The sequence below is a fragment of the Hipposideros armiger genome, unplaced genomic scaffold (assembly GCF_001890085.2).
Source record: "Hipposideros armiger isolate ML-2016 unplaced genomic scaffold, ASM189008v1 scaffold_88, whole genome shotgun sequence".
In the NCBI taxonomy this organism is placed as follows: domain Eukaryota; kingdom Metazoa; phylum Chordata; class Mammalia; order Chiroptera; family Hipposideridae; genus Hipposideros; species Hipposideros armiger.
The window spans coordinates 3,079,010-3,104,394 of NW_017731438.1; the positions used below are offsets into that span (position 1 = coordinate 3,079,010).

Sequence of the window (25,385 nt, forward strand, 5' to 3'; positions counted from 1 at the left end):
ATGCTGTTCTCAGGACTAAGGAATCAGACACTCCCGCAGGGTCATGGGTGTCAGAGCTAAAAGCCTACACCGACTACTTAGTTCAGCTGGCCGTTCTCTCTCAATACCGTGAGAAGGTGCTCTCTGGCCACGTTCCCTCCTCCTACCCCAGCCCTGAGCTCCCCACCATCTCAGTTTCATACTGAGGCTATACCTGGGGTGCAGCCTGAAGGGGAGAGACCCTCCTTGCAGCCCGCCCCACGTGGACAAGGGGATGCTTGGCCCCGGTCTAGGGTGGGCATGAACAAGCTTCAAGTCCAGCATTGCACATTACCACCAGTGAGAGCCAACACAGTCTTTTTCTCTCAGCAAAGGCACAGTCTAAATGCATCCTGACAGCCGACTGCCCGCCCTGGTTCTATCTCTAGTGGGGATCACGTCCCAGCATCATGCCAGGACCATCTGGTCTATGTGTGTAGGTTTCGGGAAGGGGAGGTAGATGACCAGTGTCCTCATAAAAGTACTGCTCTGACTAATTGATTTGTATTCCATATCTCCCTCTGCTGGGAAGATGGCACGGGGATTTGCCAGTTGTTCCTTCAACATGCGTGTACTGGAAATAGATCACACGCCAAGTCCATGGCAGTTGGTTCTGGTGCTTTTGCTCATGACGTCACTGTCTTCCTTTCAGCATGTGGCATGAACGTACATCACCGATGCCAGACGAAGGTGGCCAACCTTTGTGGCATAAACCAGAAGCTAATGGCTGAAGCACTGGCAATGATTGAAAGCACCCAACAGGTAGGAAAGGCTTTGAGGTGACAAGGTCCCACAATTTTAACTCAACAAGGACTACCCCAGTCCCTTTGCTCTTTGACCTGTAACAACTGAATGGGACAACATGGCGTCTATTTCTGAGCACTTGTCTTTCCCCTCTCACCTTCACACCCATATCCCCCCTCTGAGAAATTTATTCAATGCATCTGCATTGTACAGATCTCTATAAGATCTTAAATTCTTTGTGGGATGAGCAAGAACAAACACAAATAAATTCATTGAAGTTATTGAGGATTCATTGCCAACTTTGTACCTGTACACTAGGGCTATATAATAGCCTGGGGGAAACACTTATTTGCTAGAATCAGCCCTAGAATGCCCTCAGAACACTGAGTCCAGGCCACCTTCTGCCTTGCTGTTTACTAGCATGCTAAATTCTCATATCCACGAACAAACCGTCTTTAGGACCCAGCAATGCTATTTGTCCATCTATTGACCTTCCATTCTTAGTGGTGACAGAAATGGACAGCATGGGAGAAACCAGTTAGCCCCCAGGAAAAGTAAGAAGGAAGTGAATACACTCTGCTTGGGCATAACATACAATAGACAGACTCTCACAGGATATGGGATCCAAAGAGTGCCGAGGAAAGAAAGACTTTTGGTTGTCCTATGCCTTTGGAAACCTTATATGGCTTTCGTCCCCATGGACAGCAGGCTGAGCTGTTGCATCAGTGGTGGGTGGTCTGACTCTTTCTTTGTAATCTAGGCTCGCTGCTTAAGAGATTCTGAACACATCTTCAGAGAAGGTCCCGTTGAAATTGGTCCCCCATGCTCCATAAAAGGTGAAGCAAGTCTGCCCTATGTATCGGCACCGGGGAAACGAGGTAGCTATCCTGATCCCCGTAGAAACCAATGGCAGTAATTAATCTTGATTACCCCTAGTCCTCTGTATTTATGTTCTCATTTACCTGGTCTGAGAGATTATTATTTGCTATTTAGAGGTTATAGACCCTGCCACCAACTAAGAGGCTCCTACTTCTTAGAAGTGAAACCAAAATGCTCCCTACTAGGAAACCCTTTGAAGAGGGTGGGAGGTTTGGGGGTGGGGGAGAAAAGGGGATGGGTCCAGTGGAAACCACTGTAAATTCTTCCTTAGAATGTGAAAATGTTACTTCTTGTCACTGTTAAACCATTATACAGAAATAACCCCACCATAAAGCTCAGTGATGGGAAGACCATTGTATTCTGCACCCTTGAGACTGTTCTGGGAAGTTTGAGAGTAGAGAGGGGAAGACCGACAGGGCCCAAAGTCCTTAACATTTATGACATGACGGAAGTTCATCCAGCCTACTGTTTGAAGGTCACTCATGACAAGATATGACCACCTGATTCTGGAAACTGAATAGTTTCAGAATACATTCTAAAGTACTTATTTTCCCTGGATTTAGGGGGACTATGAAGGGTAAACCTAGAGACTGAAAAATAAATGTCACTCTTCCAACCACAAAAAAAAAAAGATAATTAATTATGCGATGTAATAGTGGCAATCATATCCCAATACATAAATCTATCAAATCAACATATTGGACACCTTAAATTAACACAAGGTGATGTGTCAAATACATTTTAATTAAAAAAGAAAAAGTATACACGGGAGAGGAAGAGTCCAAAACACTTTCCCTACACCTCTTCTGGCACGGGGTGAGGAATAAATAGACTTAAAATTTCTAAAAGAAAGGTTGGGATTAGATTTGAGAATGGTGTCCAGGCAGAGAAGTAGAATGTGTCTCAGAGATGATGGAAGTAGGCAGCAGGTTGATCTGAAGACTGGCGAATGATGCGATTCGGCTCTTAAACAATCTGCCATCCGTCTCCTCTCCCCTCCCCTGGTAAGTCAGAGACATTGAGGCCATGGTGCCTGTGAGCCACGCGAGCCACTGAGAAGCATTCTCCTCACATTTGGCTGAAATCTCTATTTGTCCACGATTTGACATTACGAGAGGTGCTCATTCATGTTGTGCATACAGTCTGCTGACTGGAATGTTTCCCAGCTTGAAATGCTCCCCAGTCTGTTGGGCAGATTCAGAGGCCCAGTCCAACTCCCATACGCCAGGCCCACAGGCAGGAGGGGCCCCCACCATACACAGCAGGAGCTTCTTTCCGCGTTATTGCCCCGGAGCCTAGAATGGGAAAGAAAGTGTGTTCTCCAAGCAGCTACAATGACCCTCGATTGTACCCTGTTTCCTTTTAACCACTGGTTGCCCTTTTTAGAGCCTCAAGGGATCTCCTGGGAGTCTCCCTTGGATGGGGTGGAGAAAACCTGCCATCGTCCAGAACCTGAGCTGAACACAGAAAGGCCATCTCTACAGATGAAATTAAACATCGAGGACTTTATCTTGCACAAAATGTTGGGGAAAGGCAGTTTTGGCAAGGTATGATACCGTACTGTAGAATTCTACGAACCAGCTTCCAAAAATTGAGGAGCCGAGCTCCTGGCCAGGAGGACTAAACTCCAGGGACCAGAGCTGTGGGCGGATGAGCAGGGAGTACGTTCCTGCACGTTTTGTGAGAGGGTAGAGATGTGGGAATAAACAGGGACCCGGGGACCCCAGCAGCCTCAGCCTCCTGGGAATGGTTGTTCCCAAGCCATTTTGCTTCGAAGGTGTCCATTCCACGAGCTTATCAGTTTGGTATCGTTGGACACCTGAGATATGGGAAGGTGCTTCAGCCAGTCGCTATTTCACACAGGTTTTTTGCTTGGTTGGTGGTGTTTGGGTTGTTGTTTTGCTCCCTTCTGAAACTTAGAGTGTTGTTTTACTTCTTACGTGATTCTTTTTCTCTATCAATTATCCTCAGCCTTATATTTGTTTGCTAGGATGACTGTAATAAAATACCACAGACTGGGCAGCCTCCACACCGAAATTTGTCTCACAGTCCTGGAGGCTAGAAGTCCCAGATCAAGGTGTCAGCAGGGTTGGTTCTTCTGCGGCCTCTCTCTTTGGTTTATAGATGCTAACTTCCCCCTGTGTCCTCTAGTGGTTGTCCCTCTGTGTGTCTGTGTCTTGATCCCCTCTTCTTATAAGGACACCAGTCAGGGCCTACCTCAATGACCTCACTTTAACTTAATCCTCACTGTAATGACCCTGTCTCATTCTAAGGTCCTGGGGGTTAGGACTTCAACCTGTGAACTTTTTGGAAGGGACACAATGCACATTGTAGCTTGAGAGTCCTCAGAAAAGCTTCCTGGAGAAAGTCCCTCCTCTAAATTCTTCCTGCCACACACTCGAGTTATGGGCTGTCTCTGCCAGTCACAGAGGACAAGGAGAGGAGGAGGAAGAAGACAAATTATAATCAATTATCAGTGACGGGAGAATATTTATAAGCCAGTGATTGACAAGAGGGATGCCACAGAATATAGGATAGCAGGTTATTTTAGCTCTGAAGGATATCTAATGTATTACATTCACGGATGCAATGCCTTTGAAAGTTGTAGCCAGCAACTACTGTCCCATGAATTTGTGTGTCCAAAGCCAGCATTGTGCTCATCACCTGCTCGCCAGACTTTGGCTGCAGAACATACGCAGTTTATTTAATAATAAACAAACTAAAATGCAACTGATTGCTGTCACAGCTGAAGGACACTGGGGTTTGGATTTAAATACCAGTGCATCGCCTGTGGCAAAACCTGTTCCCTGCACACTGTAGCTGATACCCGCTAATTCCTTTAGTTCATTTCCACAATAATATGAGCCATAGGAGGCCCATATGGGGTTGATCTGAGTGTAACAGGCAATTTTGCAGCCAGTCCTCATTATAATTTAGCGTCAATGACTGTGCAATGATAACCGGTTACCAAAAAATTGAAAGCACATTACAGAGATGGAAATTACCTTTTCAGCTTCTTACTCTATGGCTGGTTTTGGGATGTTTTATTGAAAGAAGCAATTACCAAAACAGTATTTTTAATTGCTAATGAAATGTTTATCTTTCTCTGTTCCGGTATGGATTTCTACACTCGAACGTGGCTAATAAGAAAGACACTAAGTTAAACCTACAAGCCTTACTTAGTGAGTATCTCAAGGAACCAGTGAGAGCATCAGGTCTCCTCTGCTCTACGTCCCGCCATTAGTGCTCTGAGTCCCTGCTCTTTGACAGGACTGCACCACATGGCCCAAGGAGAGGAAGACAGAGTACCAGAGCACCACGAGGCAGCCATATTTCCTTTCCTCACACACAACACTGACAATCCTCCAGCATCTGTTTTTCTTCTTTCTTTTCTCTCTCTATAGGAAGTATGGCTCCCCACCCAAATGGTAGGCTCTGTATTCTTTTCTCTATCTACTTTGAGGCCCAGGAGAACAAACTGCGTGTTTCCGATACTACACATTATTCATTTGTCTGAATTCCCGTCTGAGCTCTACCCCCTCTATCAAGCCTGCTACCTGAAAGCTGTGTATCTGCACTACAGAGGGTGCCAAAAAAAAATGTAGTATACACATTTTAAGAAAGGAAAAAACTGTATTAAAATTATGCTGATGGTAAGCACTTTGAGCACCTCTTGTAATTGCAGAAGTCAAACGTGACTTGTATTCATCTTTTGTTATCAGTATCTATTGAGTATGACAATTTTAATACAGTTTTTTTCTTTCTTAAAATGTGTATACATTTTTTTTGCACCCTCTGTATATCTTTTTAAACATAGACACATGCATTTCACTACTGGCTTAGCATTATTGACTTCAATATTCCCTGAAAGTCAATAAAAAGAAACAAATGGCAAGTGTTCCTGATAAGTGTCATTTAGAGAGCATTTTACAGTTCGCAAACCACCGTCCCATGTGGTGTCCCCTGTGATTTCACAGTGTCCTGTGAGTTAGAGAATGTGCTGATAGTCCTCACTGTTACATGTTAGGAAACTGAAGCCCAGAGAGGTTAACTGCTTTGCCCACATGCCCACAGCTCGTAAATGTCTGTGAAATGAGGCCGAGCTGGAGTTTTCTGCCTCCAAATGCCAGTGCCCTGTCAGTCATCTGTTGCTGCATCGTTTGCAAAGGCCAAAGTTGTAGAAACTCTCCTTCAAGTGCCATCTGGCGTCCTTTCATGTGAGATTCATGACATCAAGTAGAAAAAGTAAACTCTCGAGTTTGATTTTCCACCCAGTAACTCCATGAGTTTGAGAAAGTTAAGCTACTCTTTGAACCTAGTTTTTTCATTTTTTCTATCTGTCTTGCAGCGTGTTCTGAGCTACGAGTTAAAGAGACAATAAAATGAGATAGCACATGTACAGTACAAAGCAGAATGTCTGACCCATGAGATTACGTGTCTTTGCCATCAGATAAAATGGCATGCGGTCTTTAAGCGCGGAAGGAGAGCTCTAGTCCTCACGGACTCTTTTTGTCCTTGAAAGACCGGGTACAACTTGGAGTGGGGTTTGATGCTCATTTGCCGTTGCTGTTTCAAGTCCAATCAGGTCGTCCTCTCCACTGCGAGCTGCTGCCTCCCTCAGTACACATCTGTTTCTGTGGATTTTTATTATGAACTTCCTCAGGTCCCTGGGCAGAATTTTTCAGGGACTGAGAATAACCCATCCAATTGAGCATTAGTTTTGTAAAACCCTTTGAAAGGTGCAAGGAGAGTATGAAAGTGTCAAGTGACACCCTACCCCAGTGAAACACCCTATTTTGTTTGCGTACAGGGAATGGAGGGGGTTGGAGAAGGGTTCCTCCCTTCTCACCCAACACATCTCTCTCCGGACTTAGTCTCTTCTTTAATGAGTGTGAATCCAAATTCTAAAATAAAGTAACTTCTTCCCCTTTATTCTAGGTCTTCCTAGCTGAGTTCAAGAAAACCAATCAGTTTTTTGCAATAAAAGCCCTAAAGAAAGACGTGGTTTTGATGGACGACGATGTTGAGTGCACGATGGTAGAGAAGAGAGTTCTCTCGTTGGCCTGGGAGCATCCGTTCTTAACGCACATGTTCTGTACATTCCAGACCAAGGTATGGCTTCTGCGCAGACAACCTTCATCCTCCTCCCCCAGTCAATCCGCCTGTCTAAGCACAGTGCTTGCCTCCCGTGGTACCCTCACTGGGAGACGTGGGGTAGCGTCTCCACTTCTTTGTTCTTTACCTTTTCAGTCCACCTTCCATCCACCCAAACAAGTTTCTTCTCTTCTCCGCACCACTGAAACAGTACCTAGAAGTTTTTCTTGTAGTCAATTGGGAAAGGGCTTGACTTCTGGATTTGTTTGTTTGCTGCTTTGGAATTTGGTTTAACTTACGTAACAACTAGGATCCGTGGCAGTTTGTGACTTGCTTGACAAAGCAATCGCTTTGTGGAGGGGGGAATGTGACACCTGTTCATTCATCTACTTGAAGAGGCAGAAGTTGGGAAATAGATCAAAATGCATGTGCACAGAAATTTCCCTTTATAAAGCCAGGAGAGGTACAGCCTTTACCCGCAGGCTTTATCAGGGAGCAAGGCCCCAAGCAGTGAGGTAAAAGTGTGAATTTTGTCAGAAGTCTCTCTATTCTGGGAGGCTGCTTGTCCTGGTCTCCTATGTCCTTATAACAATTTTAATCACTTTTTTGGTTCCTGACCCAAAAATTATCCAGGATCATTTCAAAAAATTTGGAAAATGCTTATGCACTCAAAGAAGATCATTTCTAATCCCACAACTTGGCTATATTCACCATTAACACTTTAAAGTTTATCCTTCTAGAGTTTTCTCCCAAGTAGATTTTTTAAAAAATAAAATAGCAACCAATTGTAAATATCAGCTGTTCTGGAAGCTGCATTTTTAACACTAGTTATACATTTTCTCACATCTGTGGATTTTCTTCTATAATGTGACTCATCTAGTTAGAACATGTATAACATTTTGTTCTGATTTAAATAACACTGGAATGAACATCCTTGTAGGTCAAATCTTTATGCACAAGCTTTATGATTTCCTTGTTTCATTTTTTCTACTCTCCTTCACCACATCTCCATTGGATGCAGCCTACAATATTAAGCAGACCCATGTGGCTAATGTCCAAAGTGCATGAAGAGATTCTTCTCTATTTCAAGCTCTGATGATAGTGGAAGTATGAATAACAGAGGGCCACTAAGCTGCCTGTAGCCACAGGAGGAAACTGGGAATTGGTCAGAAAATGTGGAGGGCAGGTAGGGCTTTCAGCCTCACTTCTCCGGCTCCCAGTGGGTTCTCAACAAATGTTTAATGAAGGGGTAAATGAATAAATACACTTAGCTAAAACAGTGCAAACCAGACCACAAAAAAGTTCACCCTGAGCATGTGCTGTAATCAAAGCACTGTGGAGGATGTGGAATATATAACACACTATTCTCCTGACCTCGAGGATTTCATACCCTAATAAAAGAGGACAGGTGCTACTTTGAACAGTGGCGAGCGGTATTACATTGCAGAATGCAGAGTCTAAACACCAGAGCTGTGAAAACTTAGAAACTAGAATTGGAATAGGCAGGAAGGGTTGGGGGCAGTAGAGGTGTGGGGGTGCTACAGGAGAGAAACCATGAAGGAATGAAGGAACAATGAATGATAAGCTGCTTAAGAGAAAGCAGGCTCATTTTCTGCGGCAGGGAGGACTTTGGAATTTCTGGTTATGAGTTAGATTTTCTACTAGAAATTTGTCCTGGACATCATAAATATCTGTTGGTCTGGGATGTGCAGATATGTCACCGAAAGGCAAAGTGAGTGCCTCTCCCAGTCTGTGTTCTGAGTTTTCTGGGTACACTGGCGCTGTTTACCATCTCACTATTTCTCCTGAAATACTGGGAGGCTTGTGTAAATGCTAAATACATCTTAGACCAGGCTTCTAGGGGCATTATGTAACCAAGCTCCACTTGGCACCTTCTCCCTGCTGGTTTTTTTGTCTTCGTATCTTGTGGGGAAGGCTGTTATGAATCCCACTTTGTAGAATATAGGTATATTCCCTTCTCTGTTTGCCTGTCAGGGCCCCAGGCAGGACTCGCCTCTTTCCCTGCCAGGGGAGACACTTGTAAGGTTCCGTGCAGCCGTAGTGCTTCACACAAGCAAGAAGTCAGTGCATGGGAAACGTGGCAGAGAATGTAAGTGTCAATAGGGCTGGCTCGCCACTTAGATTTCAAGAAGTCGGTCCTTTAAGAAATAAGAAATGAAAAAAATTTAAAAACTTGCAGTACACTTTCTGAAGGACCCTGAGTTGCTTTTTGATGTCCTGATTTAGTGTTCAGATCTTGTGTGTCAAAGAAAATAACCAATTAAACGCCTCAGGTGGGTGCACAAAGCAGCAATTGATATGAATGATGATTTGCTCTGGGAACATTTGGAAATGGCCTTTTTGAGGGGACAGTCACCTTTGCATATTAGTGAAGACGTGAGATATGATAATGACTATTTACTTTTCTAGGGAATTGTTGTTTTTGGAGAAAGTTATTCATTTGCTTTCTGCCTCCAAAGAGCCCGCCTGTTGAATGCGAGTGATCATTTGGGAGATTCTGAGATGGTATTCCCTTGTTACTGATCAGGGGGTTAAATCATTAGAGGCTTTTGAGGGTCATATGTAGGGGACTATGACCTGCTGAGGTGTGAAAATATGGAAAAGTCATGTGGGAAGCCACAAAGAGTGACAATAGCTGTGGCCTGGCATTCTGCAGTTTAGTCCCAGCTCATTCACAGATCAGCAGGGCTCTGGGACTGCCTCCTCCCCTCCCTGCATGGGACAGAGTAGGAATCCCCAGGGCTGTGGGGAGAGAGCCGGCGCCGAGCGTGAAAGCTCAGTGCCTGGGGCGTAGGTGTGCAAGACAGTGCTGTCTACCTACCGGACCCTGCATCTGAATGAAGCTCAGAAGCAAAAAATCTCTGCAATTCATTTATTCTCTCTGTGCTATTATAGATCAAGGGGACTTTGTACTTCATTCAGGCTGTGACGTAAATGCCTGGCATTGGAGTCCAGTAGAAATCACCATGATGAGAGGCTGGTGGTATCTTAGCAGGAGGAGGGAACGACGTTTTCCCCTTTTCTTTATTTTGTACTAACATTTCTTTATTACTTTTTTTTTTTTTAAGATTTTTTTTTTAATTGGGTAATTGGGGGGATGGGAACAGTGCTGGGGAATTGGGGGAAGGGGAACAGACAAGTTGCTGTCCTTTTGTTCTTCAATCTAGTTGTGAGGACATTGCTTCACTGGCCCAAGTTGGCACCATCATTGCGCTCTTCCCAGGCGAGGCAGATCAGTCGCCGGCTTCTGGACGGCCGCTCACTGCGGCTGCTGGCCGCTCACGCTGGCTGCTGGCTACATACAGTAGCCCATGGCAACCCACTGCAGCAGGGGCTGCAGCCTATGCCGTCGCCAGCAACTCAAGGCAGCCCAGCTCCAGGTTGAGCTGTTGTTCAGCATCTTAGCTGTAGAGGGCAGTGTCACTGGCCCTCATATGTGGGATCCGAACCGGGGCCCTCTGGCATCCCAAGCGAGCTCTTAACCATCGCGCCACTCGGCCGGCCCTTTCTTTATTACTTTTAATATTTTCTGTGCGTCACATGAAAGTCCATATGTCTTGAATTGCACAGTCCCTCTGTATCAAACTCAGTATGTATGCCAGCTAACTTTCCCACTGCTGGGTTTTAAACCCATAATTCAGTACTTATGTTCTAAGAAAGGTGAACTTTGCCTAAAACCATTCAACTGGGAACTGGGAACTGTCTTTCCCCTGGGTCTCTGTGTCCAGATACTGGCCTCCTACATATGCAGACCATGTAAGTATCTTAGTGACAAGGCATCTCTGTAGTAACTAAATGCTCACCTTTGGGGAAGAAAAATCACTGAGAAAAATCATTTTCCTCTCTTTTTAATTGTGCTAGAGTAAAAAAGTAAAAAGAAAAAAGATCAATAACTCGAGTATCCAAAGTTTCTCTGACCTATCTCTGGTAACACTATGGAAAAAGAAGAGGGTTTAGTTCCAAAATGAGTTTGGAAAGGAAGGATGCATCTCATACTGTGAGGACACTGTTTTGTTTTGTTTTTTAAGGGAATAGTTTTCCTTAGAAACTGAAAGAGAACTACAGCCTACCTTTCTGTGTGTCTCCTTTGAATTCTGAAAGGTCTATGTGTATTCAAGTAATTTAAGAAGTGTTACCATTTCACACCTAAAAGAAGTTTTAGGTGTGTGAGAACACCCCCAGCCCCTCCTCAGGCTGGGTGTGCGTAAGGCGCTGCAGGTTGGCTGGTGTCCTAAGCAGATGCACTCCCCAGCGCTATGTCAGAAATCAGGATACAAGCATTCATTCACACGTACACCACTGCTCTTGATGTCCACACTCCACATCTGAACCAGCTTAACCTTCTCAGTCAGTGCTACTTTGAAATTTCTCTTTCATAAAAAAGAAAACCAAGTTTCATATTCCATTGACAGAACACACAAAGCCTGACTTCCCGGCCAACTTCACCATGGCCATCCCTCTGTTTATGGTTTCAGGTTAGGAACTTATGCCTGACACTTCATGTGCCTTTCAACAAATCACCTAACATTTCTTTGTAACCTTGTCCTCTTGATGCCTCCAAAAACAAATGTGTTGTTTGTTTTTTTAAAGAAAGTACCTGCAGAGGAGCTTGAATCCTTTGTGGAGAAAATGTCATGCTAACTGCAAGATTTTATTATTGTTTGAAATAAAAGAAAAACTCAACATGGCAGTTATTTTAAAAGTATGTCATTCTGGTAATATTCATGGTTTTGAAGGCAAAAGTCCATCTAAGATTGCCAGAAGGGTTTTTAATTTCAAGCATTTTATTCAGAAACTGCCTCTTCTCAGGAACACTTTAATCCATAAACCCTCCAGCTGAGTTAGGAGCTCTGACAATTATCCCAATTTTAGCAAGGAAAAGAAAAAGCACATGAACCGCACACCCCAAAACACTTATCCGTGAATGAAGACAAGAATTAACTTTGTGTGTCATCCCCATTCATAGTGACTGATAAGCCTCTTTTCTTTAACGTACTCTGGCAGTTTTCTGATACTAAGAATGCTTGGAAAGTGTTATTTCAGAAACTGCACAGCACTTTGATGTGCAACTCAACTGTGATTCGGCAGATGTTAAATTTATACTCAATTGAAAGATTTATGGTAAATTTGTGTTGTACCTCCTGCCCCCCCCAAAGACATTAGAGATAATCAGCGATTAATGAGCAAATATTCAGGTGTCCTGTGATCATGAGCATGGCCTGGTGAGTTGGACACGTCAGGCCTTTTCTGTACACCTGCTTTGTAAGCTCACAGCTATTTCCTCTGTTAGCTGTTCTCTCAAAGCCCCCCAAAGTATTGTCCCCAGCCTCTTACAGCTGCTTCTAGAGTATTATAGGAAAGCTTGCTCAAAACTATCTCCTCCATAATGGCTTTCAGATCCACTAAATCCTACTTAATAACCATTACCTTTGGCTCCCTCGGGCTTCTCAGCTTACATGACCCAGAAAGGTGGTTTTGTTCCTGTATGGCTTGGCCTCTCCTGGGACCACTTTCAGAGGTACTTACTCTATTTTTCCATGTAAGTAATACATTCCTTGATTAAGAAGCATGGTTTGTTCTTTTCCTTTTCTTCATTTTCCCACAGAATGCTAGATAATGTTCTGGGGGTGTGGGAATAAATCATCCTATAGTAATTATCTTAGCTGACTATAACACATCTGCCAGAGTCCTCAGGTGCCAGAAGGGCTGGTCCCGGACAACCTCAGAGGAGGGGACGTCCACCTCAGCATATCTGCTTCCACTTCTCATGCCCTTCAATCCTATGAGCTCCCCTTCACCCCGAGTTCCCAGGCTCCTGAACCCACTGCAGCTGCCCGACTCTCTGCCTTGGTCCCCAAATCATTCTTAACTCCTCATCTCTCCTCATTAAAGCTTCCGTCACTACAATGTCCTTTTCTCAACTAGCAGGGTTAGAGAAAACATATGATAAACAGCACCTGCCCTGAGCAATAACTACTGCTAAACTAAGGCACTTGGAGATGCAGTTCCATATGAAACCAAGACCACGCAGCATCTGAGAGAGTTACAGCACACACCCTGAGGAAGGGACAAATGTGGGACTTTGCCAACAGGCAGTGGTGGGAAGACATGAGAGTTGGGATAAGCCCACAGAAGAGGCTCAAGCACCAAAGCAAAAAAAAAGTCTCTTCTTCACATGCAAGCGGAAGAAAAGGGGGGAAAGTGACAGAAAGGTCCCTTGGGGAGGTAAGGGGAAGACCAGCGGAGCAGGGTCAGTGGAGAGGAAAGAATTTCAAGGAAGAGAGGACCAAACGTGTATTCAGAGTGGTGAGGAGGCCAACTGTTGACTTCGTTTAAGAGGAACAGACAGAAGCATCTTAGCAGGAGGATGAGGGCCTACGTCAGGTGACAGAGGCATAAGGAGTGAGTGGCAGGTGGGCGGAGTCGGTTATACAGAAGTCTTTCAGAGAGTGTGTTTCAGAAGATGAAAGCTTGCTATGATCAGAGGTGTAAAGGCTGAGAAGAATGGAAAATGCTAGAGACAGAAAAAGAAACCAGACAACAGGGAGGAATTCGTGGAGGAAGATTCTGGAAGGGAAGGGGTTAGGATAAAGACCACAGCAAACTCTAGCAAGGTGGGTTGTTATTTCTGAGAGATGAACTGAAAGGAGGAGGCAGGAGATAGAAACTTGGTTAGAAGGAGAGGAAATTTGAGGGTGCTCACAGTGAATGCAATCACCCCGACAAAGGAAGACATTGCCTCAGGCTGGAAATGAGGAGGGGCAGGACTGGGTGCCAACCATTGATCTTTTTATACTACCTTCATAGCTTTGCTTTTCCAGGATATCATACACTTAGAACCATGTAGTCTTTTCAGATTGGCTCCTTTCACTTAGTAATATGCATGTAACTTTCCTCCATGTCTTTTCATGGCTTTTAATAGCTCGTTTCTTTTTACTGCGAAGTAAAATTCCATTGTCTAGATGGACCACAGTTTGCTTATCCATTCACCTCCTGGGGTACATCTTGGTTGCTTATAGCTACTAATTTGATTTGTGATACTCATTTTTTTTCTTATGACAAACTCAATAGACAGAGAATTTTTTAAATGTAAGAAGGGGTTAGATCCCCTCATTTTGACACCAAGGGAATTGAGATCCGAACAGCGGCCTAGCTGATCACAGTCTAGTGCTCTTTTCTAGATAATATTCTCAACCCAAAATTGTTAATAACATTGAGATTTCAAGGTACCTAACCCTCGAATTCAACTCACAGCTCATTTAACTGGAGAATTAGCCATTGCATGTCCTAAATTTAGACCCAAGCAAGAGGGGTTCTCCCCAGCCCTTCACTTTAGAAGCCTCCCCTGGCCTTCCTCCAGCCACACCTCTCCCACGGAGCAAGGAATCATGCCCCTCTCTGTCCCCATCCCCATTCCTAAGCCATGCTCCAGGACCCCAGAATTCCATACCCAGATAGCTCAAAGCATGTGTGGATATCTTCCGAAGTTCTGCTGTAGGAAGGGGGAAAGGGCAGGAATGCCTTCCCCATGAGGTCACTTCATTGGGGCAAGATTTGGAGGGGCTCTAAATTCATCAAGGGCCTTCTTGGTCATGATTAAGGTATATTCCATAGGAATATAGGACACAGTTTTACAGTTGATGAGCTTGATTTATAACACTTAAAATTTTAGACACATGGTGTGGGGCACCCATTTGTATTCTCGCTCCAGATCTTGTAAATGTTGGGACCCTCCGTGTTTTGACCATAATACATCTAAGTGCTTTTCCTTCCTGTGTGACAGAGTAACAAGAATACATGTAACAAAGGTCAACCTGGACTAAGGAGTCCTTACTATATGCCAGGCACCGGGCTACATACTGTATGTGCATTATTTCATTCCATTTTATTGTATTATTATTATGATTAGTTTCAGGTGTACAAAACAATGCACTAGTTATCCTTTTCACCCCTCACAAAGGGACAACCCCCCTCTTCCCATCCACTGCCCTCCCACCCCCGATGTCATACTTATCTATTACAATTCCATTGACTCCATTCCCACACTCTACTCCACATAGGTGGATGTGGAGTATTTCATTTAATTTCAGATATGGACCTGCTCTCCATTGTTCCTCAGGGTGCACTTTCCAGAACTTTCCATTGACTGTAACAGGATATGTTCCAAAGTAGGGATGAGCTCTACTCTCTGAGTTCAATATTATACTATAATCTTGGATGCTACAGCATTTATTACATATGCTTAACATATGATATTCTTAAAGGGGTACCTATAATGAATATTTTGCTTCTAATTTTATTTCTTCTTCAGACATTGCAAATCTTCTCTTGTATAAAATTTATCACATTAATTTACTAGCCTTCAAAGGAAAAAAAATAGTAGGAAAAAATTACTACAATTATTCTTTTCCTCTTTTTCCCACTTTATATTTTCCGGAGAGGGAGTCTATTTTCCTGACCTCAATTGCATGACATTTGCCAAGCTCTCTGTGTATTTTCAAAATTAATTATTATTAGTTTGATAAAATCATTAGCTAATTTCTTTAATGCTATAAACTTCTCATGTATTCAATAAATACAAGCACATTTGGCAACCATTAGCTGTACTGAATAGTCATTGTTACTAAGTAATTTTCTGAGCTAGCCCTTATTTTCATTATCTTATTAAAAAGGAATGTAATCATTCTAAGGAGAAAGCGGTGTAGAAGTTAGGTCATAGCAAAATAACTTCTGAGCCCATCTTTACATTTCTCCTTTACTAATTCTAGAATATCCATTCATAAAATGTTCTTTTAAATAACTATCTTACCTTTTAAATATGTATGTATTTTGACAGCCCTAGGACTTTTAACTTCTTTAAATGATATTTGTATATGCAAACACAGTCCTGTGAGAAATCTATCACTTTAATCTTGCATTTAGTCATCTTTCTTTTATATTGTGAACATAGATATTTTATTTTAATGATGCTTCCTTTTTTAGATCTTTCTGATAGTTCGATTCTTTTCTGAGAGAATTATTCTATTTGTAGTACTTATTAAATGTGATTTTAAAAGTATGTGATCAGATGACTCTACTACCCTGTGCCTTGGATATACTGTCTTCATGTTGAAAAACCTGCCAGTTTCAATAGGTGACCTAAGAAATACAGCATCTGACTTGACATCCAACACTGAATGTAAATTTCCAGGCCAGCACTACAAATAGGGATACTCATTTGAATCTGTCAGTGAAGCCGACTCGTTCCAGATCTCTTCGAAACTGACTAGAGTATAAGGCCCTAGCTATTCCTTGTGCTTTGGGGAATCTGCTCTTTATAGCCTAAGTCTGAACGAGAGTAACCAGCACCCTTCGCAAATAGTGAGAATCTATGCCACATAAACATAAGGGGATAGAAAAACCACTCGTTTTAAAACATTTCAGTAAAATTCATTATTACTTTCCCTCATTATAAAAGTAATTACGCCAAGACATCCTTTAAACACTGGAAAGTACACAAAGCTATTATAAAAGAAGAGAGTTGTTCCCAGTTACATCGTTCGAAGACATCCAGAGGTAGGATTTTTGAGCATTTCCTTTTCTTCTCATTTTGCACCTTTTTTTCTTTATAACAATGATAATTTCGTAACTTTAAAATCTTCAGCAGAATAGGTCTTTTTCACCTCAAAATCATATTCCTTAAAACTTGCCCTTTATGTGAAAACTCAATCTGTTCCCAAGACCCTTCTGTACCTGTAAACATACTTGTATATTTCTCTATATGCATGGCATGTGTTTCGTATATAATAACTATTGATATAAATATAATAACAGCTGATATTTATAGAGCATTTACTATGTGTCAGTCCCAGTCCCTGTTCTAGGCACATCACACATTTCAGCGCATTTAATCTTCACAGTAACCTTAGGAAGTAGACACTATTATTTCACAGATAAGGACAATGAGGTGACCCTAAGTGGGTCAGTAACACACAAAAAGTCAAACAGCTACTAAGTAGGGGAGCCAGGATCCAAATTTGGGCAGCTTGGTGGCGAAGTCCATAGGCCTAAATGTTACATTGCCTCTCATTTACAGACCTAATGATATCAAAGAAAACAGTATTAAAATTCATGAAATGGAGCCGTGTTTGTACTTCTGTAATGAAGGAAAAGAATTTGGTCATTAATGCAAGAAGACCCTGTGGGGCAATTAAGTCAGGAAATACCAACGAAGCCTGAGTTCTTACTACAAAGTATAAACCTCTAGGAACTGCACATTATTTCTGACATATACTAATGAATTCTATTGAAGGCAGTGAATTTTACTAATTAGCGTTTACAGTAGAAATACAAACAGGCCCTAATAAATGAGTTTGTTGGTCCACAGAGAGGCATTTCTCACTCCTTCCCCTTTCTCTTCCCATCCCCCATCTCTCCATCTGTCTCTCTCTCTCTGGCTCTCTCTCACACACACTCTCTCTCTCTTTACATTTTTATAGAGAGAGTAAATATGTGATTACCTGTTAAGTTTGTTATATAGTATATGCTTTATGAATAAGGCAATAAACCTATTTTTCTAGATTTTTTTAAATTTATAGCTCAATACAGAAGAAAGGAATACAGTACTCCAAATTCAGAATTGCCCCAGCCTTCTAAATTACAAGCATACCTAAGGAACTGAGTGTTGGTGTGACCACACTGATGTAGGGGTATAAGTGTACCAGTGGGACGTTTGGGTCCACTCAGCATCCAGTGTGCCCAGCAGGTATGCCAGCCGAATGCAAGCCCCACCCCCACGTGGGCGCCCCTCTGAGCCCATAGCCTGGGCAGTGCTGATCCCAGCTCTGTGTTCTATTTTGAGACAGGAAGTCCCTTCATGTCCTCATGACCACAGAGCTGAGGATATCAAAAAGGCAACACTCACAGGTTGTTATTCTCAACTAAAACCTTGCTTTTTGGGGCACAGGAAGTAGAAGTGAAATTGTAAACCTTCACTGAAGGGGACCCCACCTCCACTTCTGACACTAATTCAGACTCAGTGCATCAACAGAATAAGTAAAAAGATTGGGAGTCACAAAGGTAGAGAATCAAAGTCAATGTCTCGGTTAAATTTAGACCAGAATGATTTAAAGGATTTGTACTTGAAAACCAATGAAATTAGTATATAACGTATGTTATCTGAAAAACTATTTTTTTCCAGTTTTTGGATTAGCAGACTATTTAAAAATCTCTGTTCTTCTATACAGTGTTTATCTCCCTTTCTTCTTTTTACCAGTGTAAATTACTTTTACAGCTAAATTTCATATAGATATTTCACACACAAAAAAATGAATACAAAGGAATTAAGAGTCCCCTTAAAGTGATCTCATATTTATATAACATAGGAGAACCATCTATAAAATTCTACCAACCAAGTAATGAAAGATACTCATGAAAACTGGAAAATTTAGTACTTTGTACACAAACACACATAATTATTTGCAAAGCCACTAGGCTACTTTGAATTTTTGAAAGTACTCAATATATATTTAAATGACTATGCAAGAACATAAAAAATGCCATTTTTAAAAGCACCAAAAAAAAAAAGAAAGCCACAGAGCTTTGAATACCCATTAGTTACAGAATATCAGCATTGATTATTGCCTTCAGCGGTCAGAAAATCACAGCAAAGCAATAAATAACTGTTGCTTTCTTGTCATTATGGTCTGGCATACAGAGCAGCACACATGTCGCAGGTATATTTGTAAACTGGAGAGCTGATCGATAAATCAGTGTTATTGAGTGGTAGATCAAATGCTTTCTTGTTAGCCAGAGGTTGTTCAGCATTAGTCAATGAACCACTTCTTCCAGTGACTCTGATGTAATTATACTGTCAAACGCCAACTCAAACTCACTTCACCGACAGGACGCAAACATGCCCAGTGTTTTATCGTTTCATTCATAAGATAAGTGGGTGAAGGAAGAACAGTCAGAGCACTCACTCTGAAGACCATGAATATGAAGGCTTATGAGAACGCTCCCTTTACAGATCAATCCATCTGAGTTGATATCAACAGAGGTTGCAAGAACCTCAGTGTGTTTCCTCCCATAGGAAACAGGCCAAGTAAGGCAACCTTCCAATTATAAAATTCACTTTTCCAAGGCACCACTCAGTAGGCAAAGTGAAAAAAACTCACCGAATGCTTGGAATGGGGCATGGGTCCTAAGGATTGAGGTTCACTCCTTTGTTTCGATTATTTTCTGAAGTCAGAGGTAGTACTCTTCTCTGAGCAGGCTTGCTGGAGTTCTTCCTAAGAGAATAAGACGCACGATTCAGAAACAAAATGCAAAGACCAATCCAAAAATCATTCTCCTGTCATTCTTGTCTACTCAAAACAGGGCTGACCTCTACAGTCTGTTCTAACCTTCTGCTTCTCAGCCCTTGGCCCATGGTGGGATTCATGCAAATGGTAAAGCAGCCAGGACTCGGACAGAGAGGTGTTGCCCAGCAATAGCCAAGGTCTATTGGCAGAACCAGGAGACTACTTAGGCGGGAGAAGGCCCTCTGACCTCTATTTTGGGACCTTCTTTGGGTGTCATGGAGGGCCATAATGAACCCAGCCATCATGCTTGCTGCCTTGGAGGCTCAAAGGAAAGACTCATCTCTATTCCTTTCATTCATCTTCTCATATACATTGTTTCTGATCAAAGATTGCCCTTAAGCATTTTGCGAGCATAACATCATCTTACCAATATTTATCATTTGGGGAGCACTACATAAGTCTTGTAATGTGCTCACTAGTCATGGTTTGCTAGTTTCATCTTTCCCACCAAGAAAAGGGGAAAAAATTAAATGCAGGGTGAAAATCAGGAAGTCTTTAGTCCAGTAAAGGGGGATGTACCAAGGGTCCTGCCGATACTTCTCATTTCTCAGAGGCTGAGACTGAGGCCCAGGGATGGTGTGATTTATCTAATCTCAAGCAAGTTAGCGTCAGCACAGCACAGCATCGCCACTCCACAAAAACTATGCCAGCAGCGATTGACAAATTCTAAGTCTAGGGCAGATTTGGAGCATCCCGTCCGCCAACACCATCACAGTGTCAATTCTCACTCCCCTGAAAGAATCGTGGGCATCAGTTAACATATGACCAGGCCCAAACAAGAGAGGTTACACTGGCGCGTCGTGGGTCACCAGCCCAGGTTCTCCCTCGCTAGCCTGCTTTGCATTTTCTCCCAGCTCGGGATCAGAACAGAAAGACCAGGCTGGAGCAGAGCCAACTCCGCTTCCCTCTTTGTTTCAAGAGCCACAGGACTGTGCTGGTCCTTTTTCTGGGAAGGAGCTGCTGTGTGTTTTTATTTTTATTTTTTGACTGGCTTTTAAATTGTTTCCTAGAACGACAACAGCTAGCAGATATTGAGTGCATGCTGAGTGCCAACTGTGAGCCAGCTTTCTATATATATCCTCTCATTGACTACTCATGACAACCCTAGGAGGTGGGGATGTCATTCCCTCCATTTCACAAATGAAGAATATGAGGCTCGGTAGAGGCTTAGTTAAGACCTTGTCACTTCTCCAAAGTCACAAATAGAGGCACTCCTGAATTCAGGTCTGAGCGAGGGTGAAGTCCATGGTCTTAACAATTACCCTGTGTCGTGTTCTTCTGGGTTTGACCCCACCCGACCCAATCCAGAGTTTCTCCAGTGGGCAGACTGTTCTTTTTGATGGCGGTCCTACAGGGTTCCGGGTCAGTGGCAGGTCACCTTCAGCTCTGAGCACTCCTTCCTAGACGTTTCCTAAAGTTTGAGGCTGTTCTATTTGCATTTACTTTTTATGATGGACTTGGGATTCAACTTGGGAAAGGTTTATCCATCCCTTAAACTGCAATACTCAAAACGCAAAACCCAGGACTGTGTGGTTTGTTTGTGCATGCATGTATGCTAATTTCATCACAGAGCCATCTCACTGGGCCCACAGTGGACCCACCGGTGCCCTGGATGAGTGGATCCCAGAGACTTCCAAACAGCTATCAGAGCCCCTAGGAGAGGGCAAAGATTCTCAGCACAGCACCCTCTAGAGGAATAACAGGTCCCCCTTCCTGCCTGCCCAAGCTGGACTTTAAAAAGCCCATGTTTTAGCTGGTATTCACGCGAACCAAAGGCTTAAACTGAAGCAAAATGCCATCATAAGTAGCCAAAATCAACAGGCTTTTTTCAGTGCCCTCAGCTTAATATAAAGATGAGAACTGTAAAAGGTTGTTTTGAAAGGTTTACTGTGGAACCGTAAAGTCTTTGTGGAATTAAGCATGGCATCCAACATGCTCCAGCCAACATGAATCTCCATTACTACTCAATTAATAACCACTACCGCGGCGTGTTCTTCTTGGAATGCCCATGGTAGTCAACACTGGCCGAGCCCCATGGTTTCTTAGACTCTCTTTTGCAGCACAAATTCAATGCCCAACCCCCACCACAGGTGCAGAGTCTGATCTAGACACAAGAAGTGGTGAGCCTACTGTGCTGGGGGTGTGCAGAAATAAGGGCTAACCTTTGGTCTCGAGTCGCCTTCCCCCACTTTCTCCAAGTCCAAACTGACAATTTGTAAACTCCGAAATGTCAGCCTTTAGAGGAATTTGTAAGCATCCTAACCTTTAAAGAGAATCTTCCATCTGAGCACTGTTATAAATGGTCTCACTTCAAGCTTTTATACCTCTCATTCTCCTGAATACTTGGGAGATCCCACCACTGCGTGTGTACCGGCCATTGTAGTTTTGGGTAAAAGTGAGAAACTGTTCATATAATACTTATGGCTACAAGAACTTGAGGGCAGATGTGCTAGTGAGAAGGCAGGTGTGTGCAGACGAGGCAAATAATTCATCTCAATGTGTAAAATATCAATGTTAGGGTTTATGTCACAGAAAAATTTGGCCTGTCCACAAGACCAAGAGTGGGCTCCACTGCCTCCCGTCTGAGGTCAATTTTAAAAAGGCAGGATGACCCTTACCTTTACCTTAATTTTTGAGAGAACGGCCATAATACTTGTTTTCCCCAGTTCTGTGAAGACCTGGCCTCCATGAAAGTAACAGGCAATCTCCAGTCCTACCAACAGTGTACCAGGGATCCCTTTTCTCCACAGCCTCGCCAGCACTTGTTGTTTGTTGATTTATTGATGATAGCCATTCCGACAGGAGTGAGGTGGTATCTCATTGTGCCTTTTATTGGCATTTCTCTAATGATTAGTGAGGTTGAGCATTGTTTCATATGTCTGTTGGCCATTTGTATGTTCTCTTTAGAGAAATGTCTTTTCATATCCTCGGCTGCACTGTACACCTGAAGCTGAAGCTGAATAATATTGAATGTCAACTATAATTTTACAAATATATATATATATACATATATATATATACAGTCATGAGATATGGAGTACAGCATAGGGAATAGAGTCAATGGAATTGTAATAGATATATACGATGTCAGAGGGGCAATGGATTGGGGAAGGGGGTTATCACTTTGTGAGGGGTGAAATGTCTAACTATTACAGTGTTTTGTACACATGAAACTAAAAAATAAAATAAAATAAAAAAACAGGCAATATAGTCACTGTCAGAACAGAACGCCATCTCTACCATCACCTCGTATGCCCCAGGGCCACAGTTAGTTTCACAGCGAAACTTGAAGGTTAATTCTGTTAAAAAATCACCCAGGTGAGGTTTTCAGGTGCAAATTTATGCACAGACATGCCACAATATCTCCACACTTTATGGATTACTAATTCTGTGGTTCATGGGGACTCTAAAAATCAGGGCGCTCAAAGGGCTACACATATAGTTTTGAAGGACGTAGTGTCTCACATGGGAAGAGGAGCTCAGGCGTACGGGACTCGTGGCCACCTCTGACAACCTGACCACACCCTGAAGGCGACTTGGCCTTGCTTTTGATGGTGTCACTCAAGGGCACCAGCTCTAATAACATGCATGGAGGCCTCTCACAGGGACAACATGCTTGCAAGCCGTGGCTTGCCACCAGTGAAGCCTGGACTGGAGAGAGACAGCTATTGTTGACTGTAAGCTTGCTGAAGGCAGGACTGCGTCTCACCATCTTTGATGGCTGAGGCAGCAGTGAGCATCTCCACGTTCATCCCTCCCACAGGGCCATGCCTGTAGAATATGTTCAGAGCTGTTACTGAGTGTTGAGGGAAGGGATGCCTTCAGCCTGCCCCTGCAGTCAGGGCCCCGATGTGGATTCTCTCCCCCATCCCACACACTGGCAATTTCAGTAGGGTGACAATCAGCACCCACTAAGTGCCCAAGGTCATCCCACCCACTAAGTGCCAGCATCATCCCAGTGCCAGGCACAGAGTCTAGCAGGGCCCCCACCCATGCTGTGCCCATCTGCAGAATCCTAGCATACGAGCATCCCAGCAAATGTCCTACAGGCTCCTGGGCTTCTTGGGGTTCAAAAATGCTGTAGCTCAGCCAAATTCATTGGACAGTCTTTTTATAAGTGATCGCAAGACAGAATTGGTGCCTGTGAAATCATCTAAACCCATTTCAAAAGTAATCCTTGTGTTCTTTTCTTTTAAGGAAGCTAAAGGTTGGGACTATGTTGTTTTTCCCTAGGAAAACCTCTTTTTTGTGATGGAGTATCTCAACGGAGGAGACTTAATGTACCACATCCAAAGCTGCCACAAATTTGACCTTTCCAGAGCAACGTAAGATTCCTTGAAAGGGTTTGGGGTTTTTCCACTGTTGCTGGAAGGTACTGTGTCCCCCCACAATGCCCACAGAGCACTTTTCCCCAGTGGCATTTGTGTTTCCTCACTCAGCACGCCTAACTCCCAGGGAACAAATCACACAAGGCAATCGTTTTCCCAGTTTGTGAAGCATACATTCATGTCAGCCTTGTTTCCTTTCTCTGTGTTTTGAAGTCAACTATGTAGTTTCTCATAGAGATACCCCAATTCATCCAGCTTCTAAATGATCTGAGCACAGAAGCAAATTTTCACACACACACACACACACACACACACACACACACACACCCCAAAAGAAAGCAGTCTGATGCAGCACAGATCTTACAAGGGTCACAGGAGGAAACGTCAGCGGAGGCCCTCAGTGGGAAGCCCAGCGTGAAGCTGAAGCATGAGAACCAGGAAACCGGAAGAGGCACTTAGTGTGAAAATAAATCTTCACCTCCTTGGGCATCAAGCAACCCTGTATGCAAATGACATCAGGCTAGCTGCATTTATCTGGTGGGATTGCAACTGATTCCCACAGAACCCCTCCCACCGCTACCCGACCACCACCACTCTTCCTCCTGTGGGCCCGGTTTCCTGAGTGGTGGTGGAACCACTGTGACATCCAAACGCAAACTGTGCCAGCAGCAGGCCCCTTCACAAATGCTTTATTTCTTCAATCCTCTTTCACTCGCCCCTCATGAACGCTTTGACTGAGGTTGAGCTGGGTTGAAAGACGGACTTGCCCAGCCAGCTCCTGCAGAAACCTGGATGAAATGACTGTTTTGTGAGATCTAGCGGGTAGCACGCTGCTGGCCTCATTGTCTCAAGGAGCCATCAGCCAAGTGCCCAGAGATAACTGGATGGGATTTCCATAGCAGAGAAAGCGTCAGGCATTTTTCATGCCAGAAAGGGTTCACCGGGTCCTGCGTTCTTTCTGGCTCTGTGCGACACACCAGCCGTCACAGATACACACCAGCCGTCACAGACACACACCAGCCGTCACAGACACACGCCAGCTAGTGCGTCCTCATCCTCGATGCCTCCCAGGAGGGCAGCGTTTGCACTCTTCTGTGAAATCCAGCAAACCGCATGTCCAGGAAGTTCTCCCTTATCTCTAGCTGTAATCCCACCAGTGACGGTGTAAACTCATTTCCTTTCCATCTGTCCCTGCAGACGGAGGGCCCCGTATCACCTCCCATCTTCTCATATCCTTTCTGCCCCATGTTAGGCTGCATTTCTTGCACGTGAACAAGGCAAGTCTTTTTGGAATGACCCTGCATACTCTGCTAGGGGCTCCAAGTACAATGTCACAAAAAAGGGAAAATTATTTTCCTATTATGCTATGTACTATTATATTTAATGTTCGTGTATGTTTTCTTAGGGGGAAATGACAGTTTGAGCATTGTGGTTTGAAATATAAGCACCTGCTGCAGGTAGAAGGTAGAACAAAGTTCAGATGGCAGCTCTGTTCCATCTGTCAGGGCTGACATTCCCTTTGTTACGATGAATGAAACAGAGTTGTGTGTGTGCACAGAGCACTCATTAGATAAAGTGGGGCATGGTCTGGTTCCATTAACGCACTCATGTGAACCCTCACGTTCTTTCCCTCAGGTTTTATGCTGCTGAAATCATTCTCGGTCTGCAGTTCCTTCATTCCAAAGGCATCGTCTACAGGTAAGTTGTACTCTTTGGAGACAAACACTGAGGTATCTGGATTTCCTGGTCTGGTTAATGTAATTATGGTACTTGAGTGATGTGCAGTGGCCCTGTGGCAGACAGCTCCACACCCAGGCCTCCTGCCCATAGGGATAGCACAGACAATGATTCAATAACAACCAAGTAGGGCCGGCCGAGTGGCGCGATGGTTAAGAACTCGCTTGGGATGCCAGAGGGCCCCGGTTCGGATCCCACATATGAGGGCCAGTGACACCGCCCT

The 25,385-nt window shown here is 43.6% G+C and overlaps 1 protein-coding gene across 1 annotated transcript in view; it reads left to right on the top strand.

The window, feature by feature from the left end:
• PRKCQ (protein kinase C theta) overlaps positions 1 to 25,385 on the top strand; it is a 62,964-nt gene that overhangs the window by 16,584 nt on the left and 20,995 nt on the right. The window contains exons 6-11 of the mRNA XM_019644554.1: positions 671 to 780; positions 1,523 to 1,640; positions 3,028 to 3,188; positions 6,580 to 6,753; positions 23,331 to 23,422; positions 25,061 to 25,123. Of these exons, the coding sequence (XP_019500099.1) occupies positions 671 to 780; positions 1,523 to 1,640; positions 3,028 to 3,188; positions 6,580 to 6,753; positions 23,331 to 23,422; positions 25,061 to 25,123 (718 nt within the window). The remainder of the gene's footprint in view (positions 1 to 670; positions 781 to 1,522; positions 1,641 to 3,027; positions 3,189 to 6,579; positions 6,754 to 23,330; positions 23,423 to 25,060; positions 25,124 to 25,385) is intronic.